General features: G+C 36.5%; 1 protein-coding gene across 7 annotated transcripts in view; it reads left to right on the forward strand.

Moving 5' to 3' along the window:
• The window catches only part of PRKDC (protein kinase, DNA-activated, catalytic subunit), a 220,035-nt gene that overhangs the window by 154,709 nt on the left and 45,491 nt on the right, over positions 1 to 19,835 (forward strand). For all 7 annotated transcript variants that reach the window (XR_013367489.1, XM_077876997.1, XM_077876998.1 and 4 more), the window contains 6 exons: positions 1,386 to 1,591; positions 3,955 to 4,093; positions 4,956 to 5,144; positions 5,984 to 6,208; positions 7,106 to 7,214; positions 8,964 to 9,075. Coding sequence is in view for 6 of the 7 variants with exons in the window: in XM_077876997.1 (XP_077733123.1) it covers positions 1,386 to 1,591; positions 3,955 to 4,093; positions 4,956 to 5,144; positions 5,984 to 6,208; positions 7,106 to 7,214; positions 8,964 to 9,075 (980 nt within the window). In the remaining variant the exon portion in view is untranslated. The remainder of the gene's footprint in view (positions 1 to 1,385; positions 1,592 to 3,954; positions 4,094 to 4,955; positions 5,145 to 5,983; positions 6,209 to 7,105; positions 7,215 to 8,963; positions 9,076 to 19,835) is intronic.

Below are 19,835 nucleotides of genomic sequence, written 5' to 3' on the forward strand. Positions count from 1 at the left end.
GTAGCAGAGAGAGGAGCAGAGGAGGAGGGAGAGGATAAAAGAGAATCTCTCAAGCAGACTCCATGCTGAGCACGGATCCCAATGTGGGGCTCAGTCTCGTAACACTGAGATCATGACCTAAGCCAAAATCAAGGTTTAGACGGTCAACTGACTGAGCTACCCAAGGGCCCCCAAAATATATTTATTTTAAAATAGTCTTTGTAACTCAGGATTTCCCTTTCTAAATTTAGAATGATGTTATCTCAAAATCGGATACATCAACTAAGACCAAGACTTTGCTGTGTTATTAATTTTTTAAAGATTTATTTATTTATTTATTTATTTATTTATTTATTTATTCATTCATGATAGACATAGAGAGAGGGAGAGAGAGGGGCAGAGACACAGGAAGAGGGAGAAGCAAGCTCCATGCTGGGAGCCTGACTCGGGACTCGATCCCGGGACTCCAGGATCGCGCCCTGGGCCAAAGGCAGGCGCTAAATCGCTGAACCACCCAGGGATCCCCTGCTGTGTTATTAATTAAAACAGAATTTTATTTGGATTTTCTTTCCAGTGCCACTAGTTCCTTCTAAGAGTGACATTTTTGTTTGCTAGCTTGCTTTGGAGAATTTATATTCTTTCAAGTCCCATAATGTAGAATTTAAGTTGGCTTGGTCAGACTTATCAAGTGGTCCATGCGTGGCACAACTGTGAGGAAAGTGTTGTGTTTTTGGCTCAGGGGGTCTGTCTTCACTGTCTTTTCCAGATATCTGCATGTATGTGCATGCACAGACACACAAGAACTATATGCACACATTCAGGTGTGTTTTAATGAAATGTTGCCATACTATTTATATTCTTTATATTGATTTGTAGTTTATTTTTATTGGTGTATATAGGACTCTCAAATTCAGAGTTGCAAAGTAAAGGTCATATAAAAATTCCTAAAATCCTCTAATTAAGTATTGTGAATAAGCCCCTGAGTGGAAGGAGATGGAAAAAAAGATGCTAAATATTGTAATGGAGATTAGTGTACCTACTTTTGGTGATTAGGCATGAAATCTTTGTGTTTCAGCTGTTTTTATAACCTATTCAGGCTAAATATTCCTGGAAACTGCAATTGTTTGGATATATAAATTATACATATAAAAATTTTCATGTTTTGCTAGTGGTTTTCTTGCTTTAAATTAATCTCTGAATTGGAAGTGTAAAAATAAAAGGTCATTTCTTTCAGTAAGCTGAATGTTGAGGAAATTTTGTTAATAGAGGTACACAGAGAAATTTTTGGTTATATCACTACTTATGTTAAAATGTTCTTTTATGTTTAGTAAAATGGCTTATTTACTTGTGAAGATACAGTCAAAGTACCATAGGCAAAATAGCTGCATGTATTTGTGGTTTTGCAGGAAATCAGTTGCCAACACACAGACTTGCTGAGCCTGGACCCTGGTTCTATCCGTGCCAGCTGCCTTGCCAGTCTGCAGCAGCCTGTGGGCGTCCGTCTCCTCGAGGAGGCCCTACTTCACCTGGGGCCTCAAGAGCCACCTGCCAAGCAGTTTAAGGGGAGGATGCGTGTCTCTCCTGATGTTGTCAGATGGATGGAACTTGCTAAGTAAGTTTGGTAATCCAGACTGTTGGGAGAACAATGAATTTGACTGAAGTAATACAGAAAAAACTTTTCATTCTGGTGGAAATTGAGCAAATAAAATTGATAATAACACTTCTATGAAATTTAAAAAAAAATCTCTCTGGTGAAGTACCATTCGATAAGTCAAGAGTAGATGTCACAAAAAGGAGAAAAGAGAACATCAATGATACTTGTTCTTTCAGTATACAATCTTTTTGGATTCAGGGTCCTATTTACCAAGTTTAGTTTCCTGTCAAGTGTGGCCATAACTTACAGTTTTATATGTTTTTATTGCTTAACTAAACTGAATAGAGGGTAATCCATTATTTTCAGCAGGACTCATACTTTTAGAAACAATTTAATCCAGTTACTTTGTTAATTTGGGAAGAACAAGTACTGTTTTGTTGCTAAGCCATTTTGCATTATGTCTGCTTTTTTCCTTACTTGTGCTTTTATCATAAAGCCAATGCCTAATTCTGAGAAGGATATTAGGTTAAAATTAAATTTGAACTTCTATTTTATAGTGCTGATTTTTGGATCTTCAGGTTCTAGGAAAAAGAGTAGAGAGAAGGGTGGGGAATCCTTGTACTAATCACTGTTTTATGGTCATATCTTTCTATATTGAGCACTATGTGTGAGCAATACATTGTGTCAGGTATTGAGAAGACTTAGGCATGTCTTGCACACTCACAAAACTAGCCATCTAGTAGGAAATGTATATACTTACATGCATAACTAACCATACATGGAATGGGAAGCAGTAAGTTCTCTGAGAAGCCAGGTAAATACCAGGGCAGTTCAAACCGTGCATCTTGGTTTATACTGATTCTAATTAGTAATCATTTTTAGCTTGTTGTTTCAGATGTATAAGTGCATAGTCAGTAACTCTTCGTATATTTAACATTTCCAGGGAATGAGAAACTCATCTAATGTGTATTTGCTGGGTAAATGAAGTACACAGCTTTTAAGAGCCTAAACTTTAAACTTTTTTTTCTGACTTAAATATTTAATACTTCCTAATATTTTTGGAGCACCTGGGTAGCTCAGCCAGTTGAATGTCTGACTCTTGGTTTCGACTCAGGTCATGATCTCTCAGGATCATGAAATCGAGCCTTGCATCAGGCTCTGCACTCATTGGGGAGTCTGCTTGGGATTCCCTCCCTCTCCCTCTGCCCCTCTCTCAGCTCACTTTCTTACTAAAATAAATCTGTAAAAGAAATACTTCCTCAAACAGTATTAAGAACATAATTTTGCCTATCCATGATATGTCACAGTCATTATTTTGACCATGTTATAGTGTGTATCATCCTAGAAACACAGGGCTAGTGCAAAGTGGGTATGAGACTGATATAAGTTCCAATAACTCAGAGAACTCTCTTCTCTGAGTTATTGGAAAATAATTGTAGTTCTCATCTTCTCTTGGACTGTGAACTGTTATCCTACCTCCCATCTCCCCACTTCTGCCTCTGTTTGTTACCCATAGCCCTTTACAAACAGGGCAAGAGAGGGCCATGTCTACTAGATTTTAATCTAAATTTGGAATCCTTAGGCTCTGAGAGAGCCCTTAGGACTTTTTTGATGTAATAAATACATGAGATTTCATACCTGGTTAAGGACCAAAGTGCAGGAAAGCCAAGGAAGAAGCAGTCCTTGCTGGGTAGCTGTGTGATTGTGGTTTCAGGAAGAGATGACATTTGTGTGGAGACTTAAAAGATGGAAAAAATTCCAAGGGAAGGGAACAAACTTCTTAACACTTACTTGAGACTATCTTAGTGGGGAAGGTTGATTGATGGGGTGAAGTAGATTTTTGTTAATGGGAAGAGAGGAATGAGTGCTCCAGCAAATAGTAAGGCTGCAAGAAAATTACTTGTTGGTAGAATTGAGATGGCCCATAGAATGTGGATTAAAACATGGCCTTATTAGGACCAGGATTAATTTTTACACACTCTGGGTTCTTGACTACATTCCAAATTTTAGATATAGAAATACCTAAAATACCAGGATTTCAAATAGGTCATCCATGGATATGTACAATGTTACTGTAATAGATTTACACAGGATGGTCTTATTGTATGAGACAGTTTATCCACTGTAAACTTAATATTTTTAGATTTCACTTTAAATGCACTTTAGAGTAATCTCTGTCTCCTGTAGGACTAAAGTAGTAAAACCTACTGGTAACTTCACAATGTCTAAGATTTTATATTTTTATAGAACAAAAATAATGTATACCTTTTTTTGGCTAACATAATGAGACCTCTTGATTTAATTATCATTTCATTAGAATTAACACTTGAAAAATATTGGCATATTCATTGATTGAGACTTTCTTTTGGTTTGTTTTTTAGACTGTATAGATCTATTGGAGAATATGACATCCTCCGTGGTATTTTTAGCAGTGAGATAGGAACAAAGCAAATCACTCAAAGTGCAATTTTAGCAGAAGCAAGAAGTGATTATTCTGAAGCTGCTAAGCAGTATAACGAGGTAAAATTGATGTCTAGCAAATACGTCAGTTGCTTAAACACTTTTGTTTTCTGAAAAACTGTTAACTTTAGAATTTAGAGCTTCATTAATAATTCAACTTTATTCCTTAGTTTTTATACAGAGATTAATAGGGAATAGTTTAATAACCAAATGTGAAATAATTATTGCTTTATCTTTTACTCTTTTTAAGAAAACATCACTGAATAAAAGAGAAAGCATTTCATATAAAATACTATAAAACTGTAAGATGTTATTTCATTATGTGCTGTTATTATATAATTTCTATTTGGGTAGATTGTTTTCCTTCAGTAAGTAAAAAGTTTATGAAGTGGTAAGTAAGAATTGGTTTTTAGAAGATGACTATAAATTCAATTTTTACATTTGTGTTTTGAGTTGCCAGTGGCTATCCAGGTATAGATGTCCAGCAAGTAGTTGAAATTCAGAGTTTGTGATCTGTTAGATTCTTGAATGAGTAATCCAGGTTGTAAAGTCTTCTGCAATTTTCAGTAAATGTCCTATTTTCTGACTTTTAATCTCAGAACTCTTTAAGTGGTAAATAGCCCATAGCATTGATTTAAATCAAATTTTGGGTCAGAGTCTTTAGTTTATTAATTGGCTTAATTTGTAAGTTTCTTAGAGAAATAGTTTCCTCTTGGTTTTTCTGTTCGTTTGCTTCCATAAGATTTCTTTTGGTTTATTTTCTTTTATTCAGTGTTACTCTATTTTCGGTTTTCTTTCCTATTGTCATAAATTCGAAAATGATTGTCCTTAGCATGAATGTTGACACTATGTATAATACAAATGTTGTCATTTATATTCTTTCCAACTTTGTAAAATAAATTTATGAACTTTTCTTCTTGAGGCTCTCAATAAAGAAGAGTGGGTTGATGGTGAGCCTACGGAAGCTGAGAAGGATTTTTGGGAACTTGCATCCCTCGACTGTTATAACCAGCTTGCTGAATGGAAGTCATTAGCATACTGTTCTATAGTCAGTGTTGATAATGAAAACCCTCCAGATCTAAATAAAATGTGGAGCGAACCATTTTATCAGGTGAGTAGAATTGTTGTTTTTTAAGGATTTATTTATTCCGTTTCGAGCAGAAGGGGCAGAGGGAGAGGGAGAGAGAATGTCAAGCAGGCTCTGCACCCAATGCAGAGCCTGACTCAGGGCTAGATCATGTTGCCCTGAGACCAAGAGTGGCGCTGAAACCAGGAGCCGGATGCTTAACCAGCAGCACTACCAGATGAACTAGAATTATTTTTCAGGTCACTGAGATAAATGTTTTAGATGGTTAGCTATTTTCTAATTAGTGAAGTTGTTTAAAACTTTAAAAAAAAAATAGCAGTAGTTTTGAAATATAGGATATTTATAAAACCTGACCCCCCCACGAACTCCATAATATTGTTAAATCACTTACCACTTTTGGCTAACACTTTCCAAATAAATGGGAGGCATTGAAAAATAAATATTAACACCCATCCTATGACTACATGGAAGAATATTTCATGGTGTCTTTATCCTGAGTAGCCTTGACCCCTGGAGTGGGACAGTTCCCCTCCCATGGTATAGCCCCAACTCTTGGAGGGAAGCAGCTTACTTGGTCCCCACAATGCAGCTGTCCTCACTTGTATGTAATTTCCAATGATCTTTTAGCTTTAAAAGTGGTTTCCGTTTTCTATAGGACATGTTCCTGTGTATTTTGTGGTTACATAATGAATAATTTTAAGTGAACATGTTTTAAAAATTGTAGTTTTAGGTTTGAAACATCAGACACCATCACTTTAGCTCTAAATCTTAACCTAAAAAATTATTCCAAAGGATATTATAAAATAATTAGGCATATTCATACTAGCTTTCTAAAGTTACAAGTAGAATCTTCTGTTTCTTAGGAGACCTATCTACCTTACATGATCCGCAGCAAGCTGAAGTTATTGCTACAAGGGGAGGCTGACCAGTCCCTGCTGACATTTATTGATGAAGCTGTGAACAAGGATCTTCAGAAGGCTCTTATAGAGCTGCATTATAGTCAAGAGTTGAGTCTTCTTTATATCTTACAAGATGACATTGACAGAGCCAAATATTATATTGAAAATTGCATTCAGATTTTTATGCAGGTAATAAATGAATTAAAAAAAATCAAGTGAAAACTTTCCTTTACTATTTGATACCACCCATTTTCTTCTTTTCTATTCTTCCAGTTTCTTCTAAAATCTCTTCACTCTGTCTTACTGCATTTTTAATCCGCCCTCCCCCCCCCCTTTTTTTTTTTTTTGCTTTTCCTTAGGTTTTTTTATCTTTCTCACACTGTTAAAGAACACTTGTGTAGACTTTTCATCTGGATTGGCTGAGTGGAAGTTTGATTGTTTTGTGGAGAAAATGAACTAATCTTAGCTGTTCATTTACTACCATTGTGCCTTCTTTCCTTTTATGAGAATCTTCTGATATTTGTTTTTAAATTCAGTGTCTTTATAGAACCTGTTAACATTTATCATTGGCTTATATTGACCATAGAAGCATAACCATTCATTGCCTTTGATTTTTATTTATTATTTATTTTTTAAGTAGACTCGTGCCCAATTTGGATCTATTGTGAACTCACAACTGTGAGTTCAAGACGTGAGCTGACGTCAAGAGTTGGTCATTCAACCAACCCAGATGCCCCAAATTTTGAATTTGTTCTGTTCAAGGGGAAGTTTATCAAAGAAGGAATTGGCTTCTGTAGTTGGCAGTTCTATATTATAAGATATTGTTAGTTTTAAAAATTGGTGGTGAATAGAGGCAACAATGCCTAATTATATATTGATATGTGACTAAAATTTGACTAAAAACCAAAATTATTTTTAAAACTTTAGACCATTTGTTAATTGCTTCTGTGTGCTAACTGGTAACTGCTCTAAGATACATTGTGTAATTGATATAGGATAGTTGCTGTATTTCACATTTTAGGGAGCTATATTGAAATTTAAAGTAATAAATTGATTTCTAAACAGTGTTAAATATATTTTTTCTAGAATTACTCAAGTATTGATGTCCTCTTACACAGAAGTAGACTCACCAAATTGCAGTCTGTACAAACTATGATAGAAATTCAGGAGTTCATCAGTTTTATAAGCAGACAAGGTAATTTTTTTCACCTACCACTTTTTTCTTTTATAATTTTGGAAAAGTTTTGATGTGATTTTTTTTACTTAGTGAAAGGACAGGTTTCTTATGTATGGGTTAGAAAATACCTTGAGTTCATTCTACAAATACATATTTTGAGATCATTGAAATAAAGTCTAGGCACTGGAGATGCAAAGTCAAATAAAATGTATTGCCTTGCTTGAAAAAGCTTTCAAAAGAGTGAGGTAATCCCCACATGATGTGATCCTTACTGAGGCAGAGGGATAGCCCATGTCAAATATGGGTAACAGAATGTGCCCTGGACTGAAGGGTGCAGGAGGCTCCTGGAGGAAGGGCCTGAGTTGGGTATAGAAGAGTCAGGGGGACTTGCAGAGAATTTGCCTTATAGAAGGGCTGCAGTGTCTTGGATGGGCTGAAAGTTCAGTGACTGGGTGCCACATGCCCTGGCCTGAGGGGAGGTGAAGCTGCTGGCAGCAGTGTGCAAACCCTGAAGGTCTTTCCGAAGCCAACAGGAGATTTTATTCTGTCACCTACGAGACACCACCCAGAGTCAAAGGGAAAGAATACATCTTTGCACCAGTTATATGTCTTAGTTATAAAGTAGAATTCAACTTGTATGCTAAATAATTAAAAATAAAAATGAAAGACTCTCAGAGTACTAATAAAAATGGATATTTATATATATCTACAACTATTCATACTCTGCTTTAAATTTGGAGAATTCTTTTTCAAGTACATATTGTTAATGCAGATCATTAAGTGTTTTCTACTTTCCAGGACTTATGTTAATCTCCTTTTTCTCTTTTACATAGTTTTTATGACAGCCTCGTGAAATTTAGATTTTTTTCCTTCTCATTTTACAGAAACATAGGTTATTAAATAGCTTACCTAAACTAATAAGTGAAAGATCCTAATCTTGAACCCAGGACTGTCCTATTAAAGCTTGTGTTCTTAACCGCTGCTTTCCCACCAACAGAAAGAGAAAACTAAAGCTTTAAACAGTAGTAATGTAAAATTTAAATTTCCTGAGGGTTATCATGAATCTCTTGAGGCCAGATTGCTTTGGCTGTTGTTATCATGTAATCCTGTGCACATACCAAGGTCTGGGGCAGTATTTTCAACACAGTGAGTGTCTCCAGCTTAAATGGTGAATATTCACACAAATGACATAAACCAAGGTAAGTATCCCTATGCTGATTCAGATCAGATTTTGCCAACAAGAAAATTGGCTGCAGCCCTATGAAAACTCTTCAGGTTTCAGAACTTTCTAGATCTTGGAATTGTGGATGAAGGACTGTGAACCTATGCTAAGTGTAAAAATTACATATGTTTGTTTCCCCAGTTTTACTCTATGTCCTTAAAAAATTGAATTTTGGGGATGCCTGCGTGGCTCAGTGGTTGGGTGTCTGCCTTCGGCTCAGGTCGTGATCCCAGGATCCGGGATCGAGTCCCACATAGGACTCCTGTGACGAGCCTGCTTCTCCCTCTGCCTATGTCTCTGTCTCTCTCTCTCTCTCTCTGTGTGTGTCTGATGAATAAATAAATAAATCTTTAAAAAAAATTGAGTTTTGATGTCAAAATATATTAGATTTACTGTGATAAGTTTTTGTTTCTGTAGTGAAAGACGAAACAATTTTAATTTGGACAAGAAATTTGAATTAAGTTTCTGTTTACTAACAGCAGCCCAACTTTGTAAATTGGTCTTGTCATTGAGCTGTGGATATAGTCATCTTCTAATATTTTTAGGTAATTTATCATCTCAAGCTCCCCTTAAGAGACTTCTAAAATCCTGGACAAACAGATACCCGGATGCTAGAATGGACCCAGTGCACATCTGGGATGACATCATCACCAATCGGTAAGATGTGATCTTTTCAATCTGAATCTGGATTTTTTTCTGAAATTGCCAGAAAGGCTTTTCTCCAAAACTGTGGTTTAGGAGAATGTGGGGTTTGAGTGTAGATAGTTCTTATCTTGCTGATTTCCCCCGTAAGTTGTTCTCAGAAGACTCTGCGTGTCAACAGTTCCTTTGCCCCAGCTTGTCCCCTGTGAGAGGATTTCTTTTTTCTTTTCTTTTCTTTTCTTTGTTTTTTTTTTCTTTTTTTTTTTTATTAAAGATTTTATTTACTCATTCACGAGAGAGACAGAGAGAGACAAGTGGAGAAGCAGGCTCCATGCAGGGAGCCCGACGTGGGACTCGATCCTGCGAAGGCAGGCACTAAACCACTGAGCCACCCAGGGATGCCCTGTGAGGGGATTTTTGCCCACTGACATTGACTTCATCGTGTGCCGAGAGGTTGATTATGAATATCCTTCTGGCAGTGAAAGAAGGCAGGGGGGCAGCCCCGGTGGCATAATTATGTTCTGAACCATTTGAAGTTAAGTTGCATATGTATGTCTTTTTAGCTCTTCATCATTTCCTAAGAGAAAGGGTGTTCTCTTATATAACCTCAGTTCAATAATAACTTTGCTATTTTCATTTTCATTTTATTTTTTTTAAAGATTTTATTTATTTATTCACGATAGACCTAGAGATAGAGAGAGGCAGAGACACAGGCAGAGGGAGAAGCAGGCTCCATGCCAAGAGCCTGACGTGGGACTCGATCCCGGGACTCCAGGACTGTGCCCTGGGTGGAAGGCAGGCACCAAACCGCTGAGCCACCCAGGGATCCCCTATTTTCATTTTTAATCTACAGACCCAATTTCACATTTGTCAGGAGTCCTATTAATGTTCTTTAAAGCATTTTCTCCATGTCTTAGACAGAATCCAGTCCAGAATCTCATACAGCATTTAGTCAATATGTCTTTCTGGCCTCTTAATCTGAAACACTTCCTCAGCTATCTTTCATGAAATTGACGTTTTAGAAGAATGTTCATCAATTTGGATTTGATGAACTGTATATTCTCACAGATTCAGTGAAATACTAGTGAAAATACTACTTAAGTATTCTCAGGGTATCACATCTAGAAGCACAGTGTTCACATGGTTTTTACTGGAGATAGTAATTTTGATTGTATGGTTAAAAAACTCTCTCATATGAAAAGATGGTCAGCATCACTCATTGTTAGGAAAATACAAATTAAAACTATAATGAGATATCACCTTACACTTGTCAGAATGGCTAAAATCAACAATACAAGAAATAACAGGTATTGGTGAGGATACAGAGAAAGGGGAAACCACTTGCACTGTTGGTAGAAATGCAAACTGGTGCAGCCTCTGTGGAAAACCGTTAGGAGGTTCCTCAAAAAGTTAGAAGTACCATGCAATCCAGCAATTGCACTAGTAGGCATTTACTCAAAGAATACAAAAATAATAACTCAGAGGGATACCTGCATGCCAGTGTTTATAGCAGCATTATTTATGATAGCCAAAGTATGGAAACAGCCCAGGTGTACATCCACTGACAGACAAATGAATAAAGAAGATGTAGTATATACAAATACAGTGGAATATTAGCCATAAAAAGGAACAAAGTCTTGCCATTTGCAATAACTTGGATGGAGCTAGAGAGTATTATATTAAGCAAAATAAGTCATTCAGAGAAAGACAAATACCATATTTATTTCACTCAAATGTGCAATTTAAGAAACAAAACAAACAAGCAAAGGGAAGTAGAGAAGCAAGCCAAGAAACAAACTCTTAACTATAGAGAACAAACTAATGGTTACCAGAGGGATGATGGGCTGGGGGATGGGTGGGATAGGTGATGAGGATTAAGGAGTACACTTGTTGTGATGAGCACCATAATTTATATGGATGTGTTGAATATATTATACATCTGAAATTAATGTAACATTGTGTGTTAACTAACTGGAATTAAAATAAAAACTTTAAATGTATACACACACATACATACATACATACACACACACACACACAAGAACATTAAAAAGCAGAACTCAGAGAAAATATTGTCTGGTCTCTCCAGTGAATAACACTTGGGAATTTTTGTTGTTTCAATGCCTAATTTTTTTCCTTTGCAACTAATTAACAGGGTGAGAGATGCTTTGAATATGCATATATCCTGTTTCTCATAAGACTTAGCCATCTATATTTTATATCTGTGAATGACTTTTGGCTGAAACCAATCTTGACATTGATCATTGCAAGGTGATGATTTTCTAACTCCATGTTTATCAGTCTACATCTTAGTGTAAAGAAGAGGCTTATCTTTTCCATCTATTTATTTATTCATTTACTTAAATTTTATTTACTTAGATTTAGTTATTCATATTCTATATGAATCATGGATTCCAATTTTATTTAATGGAATATAATCCATTACTGTTCTTATTTCATGTTGAGATTGTCTCAGATTTGGCCAGCAGGATCCCCTTCAAGCTAATATTACAGGCACATCTTGCAAAATTATTCTGTTTTTTCTAGAAATGCACAGTTTTATTTCTTACATTTGGGTCTGTGATCCAAGGATAATATTTGTAGATGGTATGAGGTGGGTAGATGCTATGATGTTTATATAGTTTTTTCATATTGCTGTCTAGTTGTCTAGTCCCATTGTTGTCTTTTCATAATTGAATTGCCTCAGCACCTTTTTTGAAAATCAATGACTATATGTATATGGATCTGTTTTTGAATGCTCTGTGCTATTCCTTGTTTGTATATATTTTTTTTTTCATATATCAACTCTCTTCATTACTGTTGCTTTATATTGTTTTGAATCATGTAGGGTAAGTACTCTAACTTAGTTTTTCTTTATGAAAATTGCTGTAGTTTAGGTTATTTATATCTATATATACATTTTAGAAACTACTTGTCAATTTCTTCCAAAAACAATCAGAATTTGGGATTTTGTTGACTGTAGGTCAAGTTTGGGAATTGCCATCTTAACAATATAGAGTTATACAATTCATGAATATTTTATGTCTATTTAGGTTTATTTAGGTTTCTTCCAAAAAAATTTTTTTGTTTCATTTTAATTATGCTCTTAATTCCCTTTATCTGTTTCACCCATGCACCACCCACCTCCCCTCTGGCAGCCACCAGTATGTTTGCTGTATTTAAGAATCTGTTTTTTGGGGGTTTTTTTTGTTTCTTAAATTCCACATACAAATAAAATCATATAGTACTTGTTTTTCTGTGACGGATTTCATTTAGCATTATACTCCTTAGGTACATCCACTTTATTGCAAATGGCAAGATTTTATTCTTTTTTATGACTGCATAATATTCCATTGTATACATACCACATCTTCTGTATCCATTCATCTATCAGTGGACTCTTAGGCTGCTTCCATGTGGTGGCTCTTGTAAGCATTGCTGTGATAAACATATGAGTGCCTTTATCTTTCCAAATTAGTGTTCTCATTTTCTTTAGATACCCAGTAGTGAAGTTGCTGGATCATATGGAAGCTCTATTTTTAATTTTTTGAGGAACCCTCATATTGTTTTCCATAGTGGCTGTACCAATTTGTATTCCTACCAGCAGTGCATGAGGATTTCTTTTTCTCCACATCTTCACCAACACTTGTTATTCTTGTGTTTTTATTTTGGTGATTCTGACAGGTGTAAGGTAATATCTTATTGTGGTTTCGATTTGCATTTCCCTGATGATGAGTAATGTTGAGCATCTTTTTGTGTGTCTGTTGGCCGTCTGTATGTCTTTTTTAGAAAAATGTTTATTCAGGTCCTCTGGCTATTTTTAAAATCAGATAATTTGCTTTTTTTAGTATTGAGTTATATAAGTTCTTACATATTTTGGATAACTCCTTATCAGATATATTATTTGTAAACATATTCTCCCATTCAGTAGGTTGCCTTTTTTTTTTCGTCCTTGGTTTCCATCATTGTGCAAAAGTTTTTTACTTTGATATAGTCCCAATAGTTTATTTTTTGCTTTTGTTGCATTTGCCAGAGGAGGCATATCTAGAAGAAGGATTCTATGGCTGATGTCAAAGATATTACTACCTATGTTTTCTTCTGGGAATTTTCATAGTTAAGCCTTTGAAAAGAGACAGGGGCAGTTAATCCATTTTGAGTTTATTGTTGTATATGTTATAAACAGTGATCTAGTTTCACTCCTTCACATATAGCTGACCAATTTTCCCAGCATCATTTGCTAAAGAAACTGTCTTTTCCTCATTGTATAATCTTGCCTCCTTTCTCATAGATTAATTGACCATATGATAAGGATGGGTTTATTTCTGGACTTTCGGTTCTTTTTTTTTTTAATTTTTTTAAAAATTTATTTATGATAGTCACACAGAAAGAGAGGCAGAGACACAGGCAGAGGGAGAAGCAGGCTCCATGCACCGGGAGCCTGACGTGGGATTTGATCCCGGGTCTCCAGGATCGCGCCCTGGTCCAAAGGCAGGCGCTAAACCGCTGTGCCACCCAGGGATCCCTGGACTTTCGGTTCTGTTCCATTGATCTGTGTGTCTGTTTTTTGTGTCTGTATGACACTACTTTGACTACTATAGCTTTGTTATATATTTTGAGGTCTGGGATTCTGATACCTTCAGCTTTATTCTTCTTTCCCAAGATTGTTTTGGCTATTTGGAATCTTTTGTGGTTCCATCTGCATTTTAGTATTCTTTGTTCTAGTTCTGTGAAAAATGTTTTTGGTATTTATTTATTTGTTTTAAAAGATTTCATTTATTTATTCATGAGAGACACAAAGAGACAGGGGCAGAGACACAGGTAGAGGGAGAAGCAGGCTCCATGCAGGAAGCCCGATGTGAGACTCGATCTCTGGACTCTGGGATCACACCCTGAGTCAAAGGCAGATGCTCAACTGCTGAGCCATCCAGGCATCCCATGTTTTTAGTATTTAGGTAGGGATTGCATTAAATCTCTAGATTGCTTTGGGTAGTATGAACATTTTAACAATACTGAATCTTCTAATCCATGAGGATGGGATATCTTTAGTTTGTGTCATACTCACTTTTAAAATCAATGTTTTATAGTTTGCAGTGTTCAGATCTTTCACCTCCTTGGTTAAGTTTATTCGGTATTTTATTCCTTACAGTACATTTATTTGTAATTAAGATCGTTTTCTTAACTTCTTTTACTACTACTTCATTATTAGTGTATAGAAACACAATAGGTTTCTGTATATTAATTTTGTATCTGCAACTTTATTGACTTCATATAATAATGCTAATAATTTTTTGGTGCATCATTATGGTTTCTATGTATAGTATGTCATCTGCAAATAGTGAAAGTTTTACTTCTTCCTTTAATTTCAGTGACTTTATTTTTTCAGTAAAGGTGTCTTTTGTTAGATTTGTTACTAGGTATTTTATGTTTTTCAGCAGTGTTCCAATTATTTGCCATTCATGTTTTCTGAAAGTTTTATCATGCATGAGTGTTGAATTTTATTAAATGCTTTTTCTGCATCTGTTTAATTGATCATATACTTTTTCTCCATTTATGTTTTTAGGTCTATCATCAGATGTTTTGTCTATAGTGTTGTACACAAACATTGCTTCCTTAATGATGCTCTGTTTGGATTATCTGTCCATTTTTGAAAGTGAGATCTTAAAGTCTCTAGCTATTATTGTATTGCTGTCTAATTTTCCTTTCAATATTTGTTTTATATATTTACATGCTCCAGTGATAGGTGCATAAATATTTTACAGTTGTTATATTTTCCTGACCACTTTATCATTATATAATGAACTTTGCATCGTTTTACAATTGTTAGCTTAAAGTCTGTTTTGTCTGATTTAGTATAGCTACCTCTGATTTGTGTGTGTGTGTGTGTGTGTGTGTGTGTGTGTGTGTGGCTACCATTTGCTTGAAATATCTCTTTCTATGCCTTCACATGTAGTCATTGTTGTCTTTAAAGCTAACATGAATCTCTTGTATGGAGCATATTGTTGGATTTTGGTTTTTAATCCCTTCACCTATTCTGTGTGTTTTGATTGGAGAATTTAACCCATTTACATTTAAAGTAGGTATTGATAGGTAAGGGTTTACTTTTGCCATTTTATTCTCTGACAGTTTTGTAGATCTGTTGTTCCTTGCTTCTTTGTCTTTTGTGATTTGGTGATTATTTGTATGTATATACTTTGAATTCTTTATCATGATCTTTTGTAATTACTGAGGCCTTTCTTTGTGTTTACCACGAGGCTACATAAAATATCTTCTAATATCCTATTAAAACTGACAACAACTTAACTGCAATAGAATTTTTAAACTTTATGCTTTTATTTCCTTATGATCCTCACATATTAGGTTGTTGATGTTATAATTTAATTTTTATATTGTACATCTAATAGATTATTATGGTTATTTTTTAATACATTTGTTTTTTAATTAATTTTTAAAAGATTTTATTTGTTTATTCATGAGAGACACAGAGAGTCAGAGACATAGAAAGAGAAGTAGGCTCCCTGTGGGAGCCTGATGAGGGACTCGATCCCAGGAACCTGGGTTTACACCCTGAGCTGAAGGCAGACACTTAACCACTGAGCCACCCAGGCATCCCTGTATTTTTAATTTAAACGGACATTGTAGGTGAATTATACACCACTATTGCCATATTAGAGAATCTGACTTTGGCTCTGTATTTATTTTAGCAGCAAATTTTATATAACTTCACATGTTCTTATGATGTTAATTAGTAGTGGTTTATTTCTGCTTGAAAAACACCCTTTAGCATTTCTTATAAGCCAGGTTTAGTGGTGATAAACTCCCTTAACTTTTGCTTGTTCAGGAAAGTCTTTCTCCTTCATTTCTGAAGGACAAGTTTGCCACGTATAGTATTCTTGGTTGACATGTTTTTTCTTTCAATATTTTGAATATATCATTCCATTGTCTTCTGGCCTGAAAAGTTTAAAAAAGTTTCTTTTGAGAACTCCACCTGTAATCTTAGGGAGGTTACTTTTTATGTGATGTGCTGCTTTTCTCTTGCTACCTTCAGAAAGTCTGTCTTTGACTGTTGACAATTTAATTATGTGTCTTGGTGAGCCCTGTTTGAATTCAGTCTACTTGAGGTCCTTTGGGCCTCATGGGTCTGGAAATCCATTTCTCTGCCCAGGTTTGTGAGAAGTTTTCAGCCATTATTGTTTTAAATATACTTTATAGCCCTTTCTCTTCTCTTAGGATTCCCATAATGTATTTATTGTTTTATTTATGCTGTCCCATAAGTCCAGAGACTTTCTTCACTCTATGTTTGTTTGTTTGTTTGTTGTCTGTTTTGGCTTCTCTGGATAATTTCACTGATTCTTCTGCATGGTCAAATCTGTTTTTGAAGCTTTCTATTCATCAATTCAATCTTAGTATCCTTTGGCTCTAGGATTACTGGTTTTTGGTTTTCGTTTTGTTTTATGGTCTCTATTTTTTGTTGTTGTTGAACTCATTTTGTTCATGCATTGTTTTCCTAATTTTGTTTAGTTATCTATCTCTGTGTAATTCACTAAATTTCCATAAAAGCATTATTCTGAATTCTTTTGCTGACAGTTTATAGATGTCCGTATCTTTAGGGTCATTTGTTATAGCTTTATTATTTTCCTTTGATTGTGTCATGTTTACCCACTTTCATAATCCTGATTATTTACATTGGTATCTACACATTTAAGTAAGTTATATCCTCTTCTAGAATTTGCAGGTTCACTTTGACAGAAAGAGTCCTTCACCAGTCAGCTTAGCTTGGGGTTCTGGATATGTCAGCTGTAGCATCCTTGAGGAGGTTGGGATTACTCCTAGCATATTTTTTAGGGTGAAGCCACTGCCCAAGTTGTAAGGCTGGGTTGGAGTGGTTGCCAACAGCTGAAAAGAGCGAGTGACTTGGTTCCCTGCTGACGTGAAGCTGTAGGATGGGCTCTGCAGTTTCCTTTATTCTCTGGTCAGTCTTCTAGATAGTCAGGACTAGGTACTATACTCAGCATTAGGCAGGGCTCTGAATTAACTTCCTCTTACCCTGAGGTGAGACAGCACACTGGCCCCAAGGCCAGCAGAGCCTTGTCTGGGAGGCCCAGATCAGGCATGGATGGGCTGTATTTTCCTGCCAGAGGGAGCACGTTTTGCTCTGCAGGGAGGGAGAAGTACTGGCTATGCTCTTTGCTCTGGTACTACTCTATGTGGGGTTATAGGATGGGCTGTACAGTTTCCTGTGTGCTCTGGGCAGGCCAGCTGAAGGTACTTGCTGTTTAAACAAGTGAGTTTCCCTGCCAGTGTGCACAACCATTGTACAAGTGCCAAGATGGGCAGATTTCTTGTTTGGAAACCATATTAAGCAGAACTCTGTGCTGAGTTCTGTGGCCTAAGAAGCCACCATCTTGGCTCTATAGATGGGTGGGCCACCTGCCAGGTCCTCTGCTCATGTGCTCCTGTAATCACAGTTGCAGGAGAGACTGTGCATATTCCTGGGAGCTCTGATTAAGCTAGAGCCTGTATTCAGCAGCAGTGGGGTTATACATTAGCTTCTTGTGTGGTTGGGATTGAGAAACAGACCTTTTGTGCTAGCAGGGCCCTTTGTTTAGGAGACCAAATCAGGCAGAGCTGTGCACCAAGATCTCTGGTCAGAAGGGTCAGCATATTGGCTCTGTAGACAGAGGGCTGCTGCTTGGGCTCTCCATTCAAGCGCCAGTTGCATGGTTGGCTGCACAGATGCCTAGGAACTCTGGTGAAGGTTCTTGATTGGCAGGGTTGGAGGTTGTATTCAGCAGTAGGTAGGGCTACTAATGAGATCCTTGCCTGAGTGGGGGACACAGAACAGATACCAAAGCAGGCAAGGCTCTCATTGGGAAGCAATTTAGGCAGAACTGTGTGGCAATTGTGGCCACTGGCTTGACTGCAAATAGGTAGGACTTTCTGCTTTTGTGAACTTGCTGCTCTAGTGGTTCTGGGCTGAGCAGCTTCCCAGGTGCTCCAGTCACGTCTCATGGTCAAGCAGGACAGGACCAAGACCGACATTCAGAAATAGGTGGAGCTGTTTATTAGCTTCCCTGCCCAGGCAGAGTGGCTTTTTGTTTGGGGTCTAACATCAGGTAGACCTGCACCCTACCTAGTTCCCTAGTAACACTGGGCCACTGTGTAGGCTCTGCAGATGAGCCAAGTAGATTAGAATTTCTACTTGGGCATTGCTATGAGTAGGAACTCTGGCTGCCAAAATCTGAGCGCTGGTTGCTTAAGCCTACTCCCCCCTTTTTTTTGTCACAGTCTGATCCCCAATGATCAAGCCCTACTGTAGCTTCCCTCATGATCTCTGTCAGATGAGACCCAAGTGGGCTTCCTGTTTCACAAGCTACAACACTGAGGTAGCTGAGTGTCCATCTTGAGCTCTTTTTTCCCTACTGGAACAACTGCACTTGAGGCGGGGGTGCCTCTTGGTGTGGTCCTGTCCCAGCCTGAGGTAGGGACCATGCAGTCATACAGTAGCTACTCCTTTTTCCCTTCTAATGCTGTCTGTCTCTGTGGTCTGTGTCTCTGTGTCTCTCCTCACACAGGCTTAACTCTCTGTGCTAAGATTTTCTCAATGGTGTCTTGTCCATGAATAGTAATTAGGTGGATGTTTTTTTGTTTTGGGGGTTTTTTGTGAGGGAGACTGAAGTCAAGAATGACCTGTGTCACTATCTTGATGACATCATTTTTCCTTATGCTTTAATACATTGACTGCTTTTTGAATATGAAATATGTTGAATTTTGGTGGTAAACCTTGTGTGATTACAGCGATCCCTTTTATATATTCTTAGATTTGCTAACATTTTGTTAAGAATTTTAGTGTCTTTATTCAAGTGGGATATTGGTTAGTAATTTTCTTTTTTACAATGTCTTTGTCAGGTTTTGGCATTAGGTCCCCAAGTTCGGACCTGTTCCCTTCTCTATTCTTTGAAAAAAGTTTATGTAAGATCCTTCTTATTTCTTACATGAATATTTGATAGAATTCACCAGTGAGACGTTATATGGTCCTGGAGTTTTCCTTTGGGGAAGATTTTTGATAATGCCTATAATTTCTTCAGGAGATACAGGCAATTTAAATATTCTATTTCTTTTTGTGTCAACTTTATTAAATGGTATTATTCAGTATACTTTTCTATTTCATTTAAGTTGTCCAGTTGTTTGCAGAAAGTTGCTCATATTATTCTCTTATTTATTTTTATTACTTGGAGTGTCTGTGGTGGTAACCTATTTTTCATTCCTGATATTGGTGATTTTTATTCTAGATCATTCTAACTAGAGGTTTGTCAGTTCTGTTGATCTTCTCAAAGGACCAGCTTTTGACTTTGCTAATTTTTGTTATTATCCTGTGTTCTATGTCACTGATTTCTGGCCTCATCTTTAGTATTTTCTTCTTTCAATTTATTTTTTACTTACTTTGCTCTTTTTTTTTTTAACAGTGGAAACTTTGATGTTGATTTTATACTTTTATACTTTTATACTTTTTTCCCTTTATATAAGCATTTAAAGTTACATGTGTCCCTCTGTTTTAGCCACATATTGCAAATATTGATATATAGTATTTGCATTGTCATTTAGTTTAAAATATTTTCTAATTCTCTGGGGCTCCTGGGTGGCTCAGTTGGTTGAGCATCTGACATCATATTATGATCTCAGGGTTATGGGATCAAGCCCCATGTTGGGCCTTGCACTCAGCAGGGAGTCTGCTTGAAATTCCTTCCCTCTCCCTTTGCACTGCCCCCTTGCTTACA

The sequence above is a fragment of the Canis aureus genome, chromosome 28 (genome assembly GCF_053574225.1).
Source record: "Canis aureus isolate CA01 chromosome 28, VMU_Caureus_v.1.0, whole genome shotgun sequence".
NCBI lineage: Eukaryota > Metazoa > Chordata > Mammalia > Carnivora > Canidae > Canis > Canis aureus.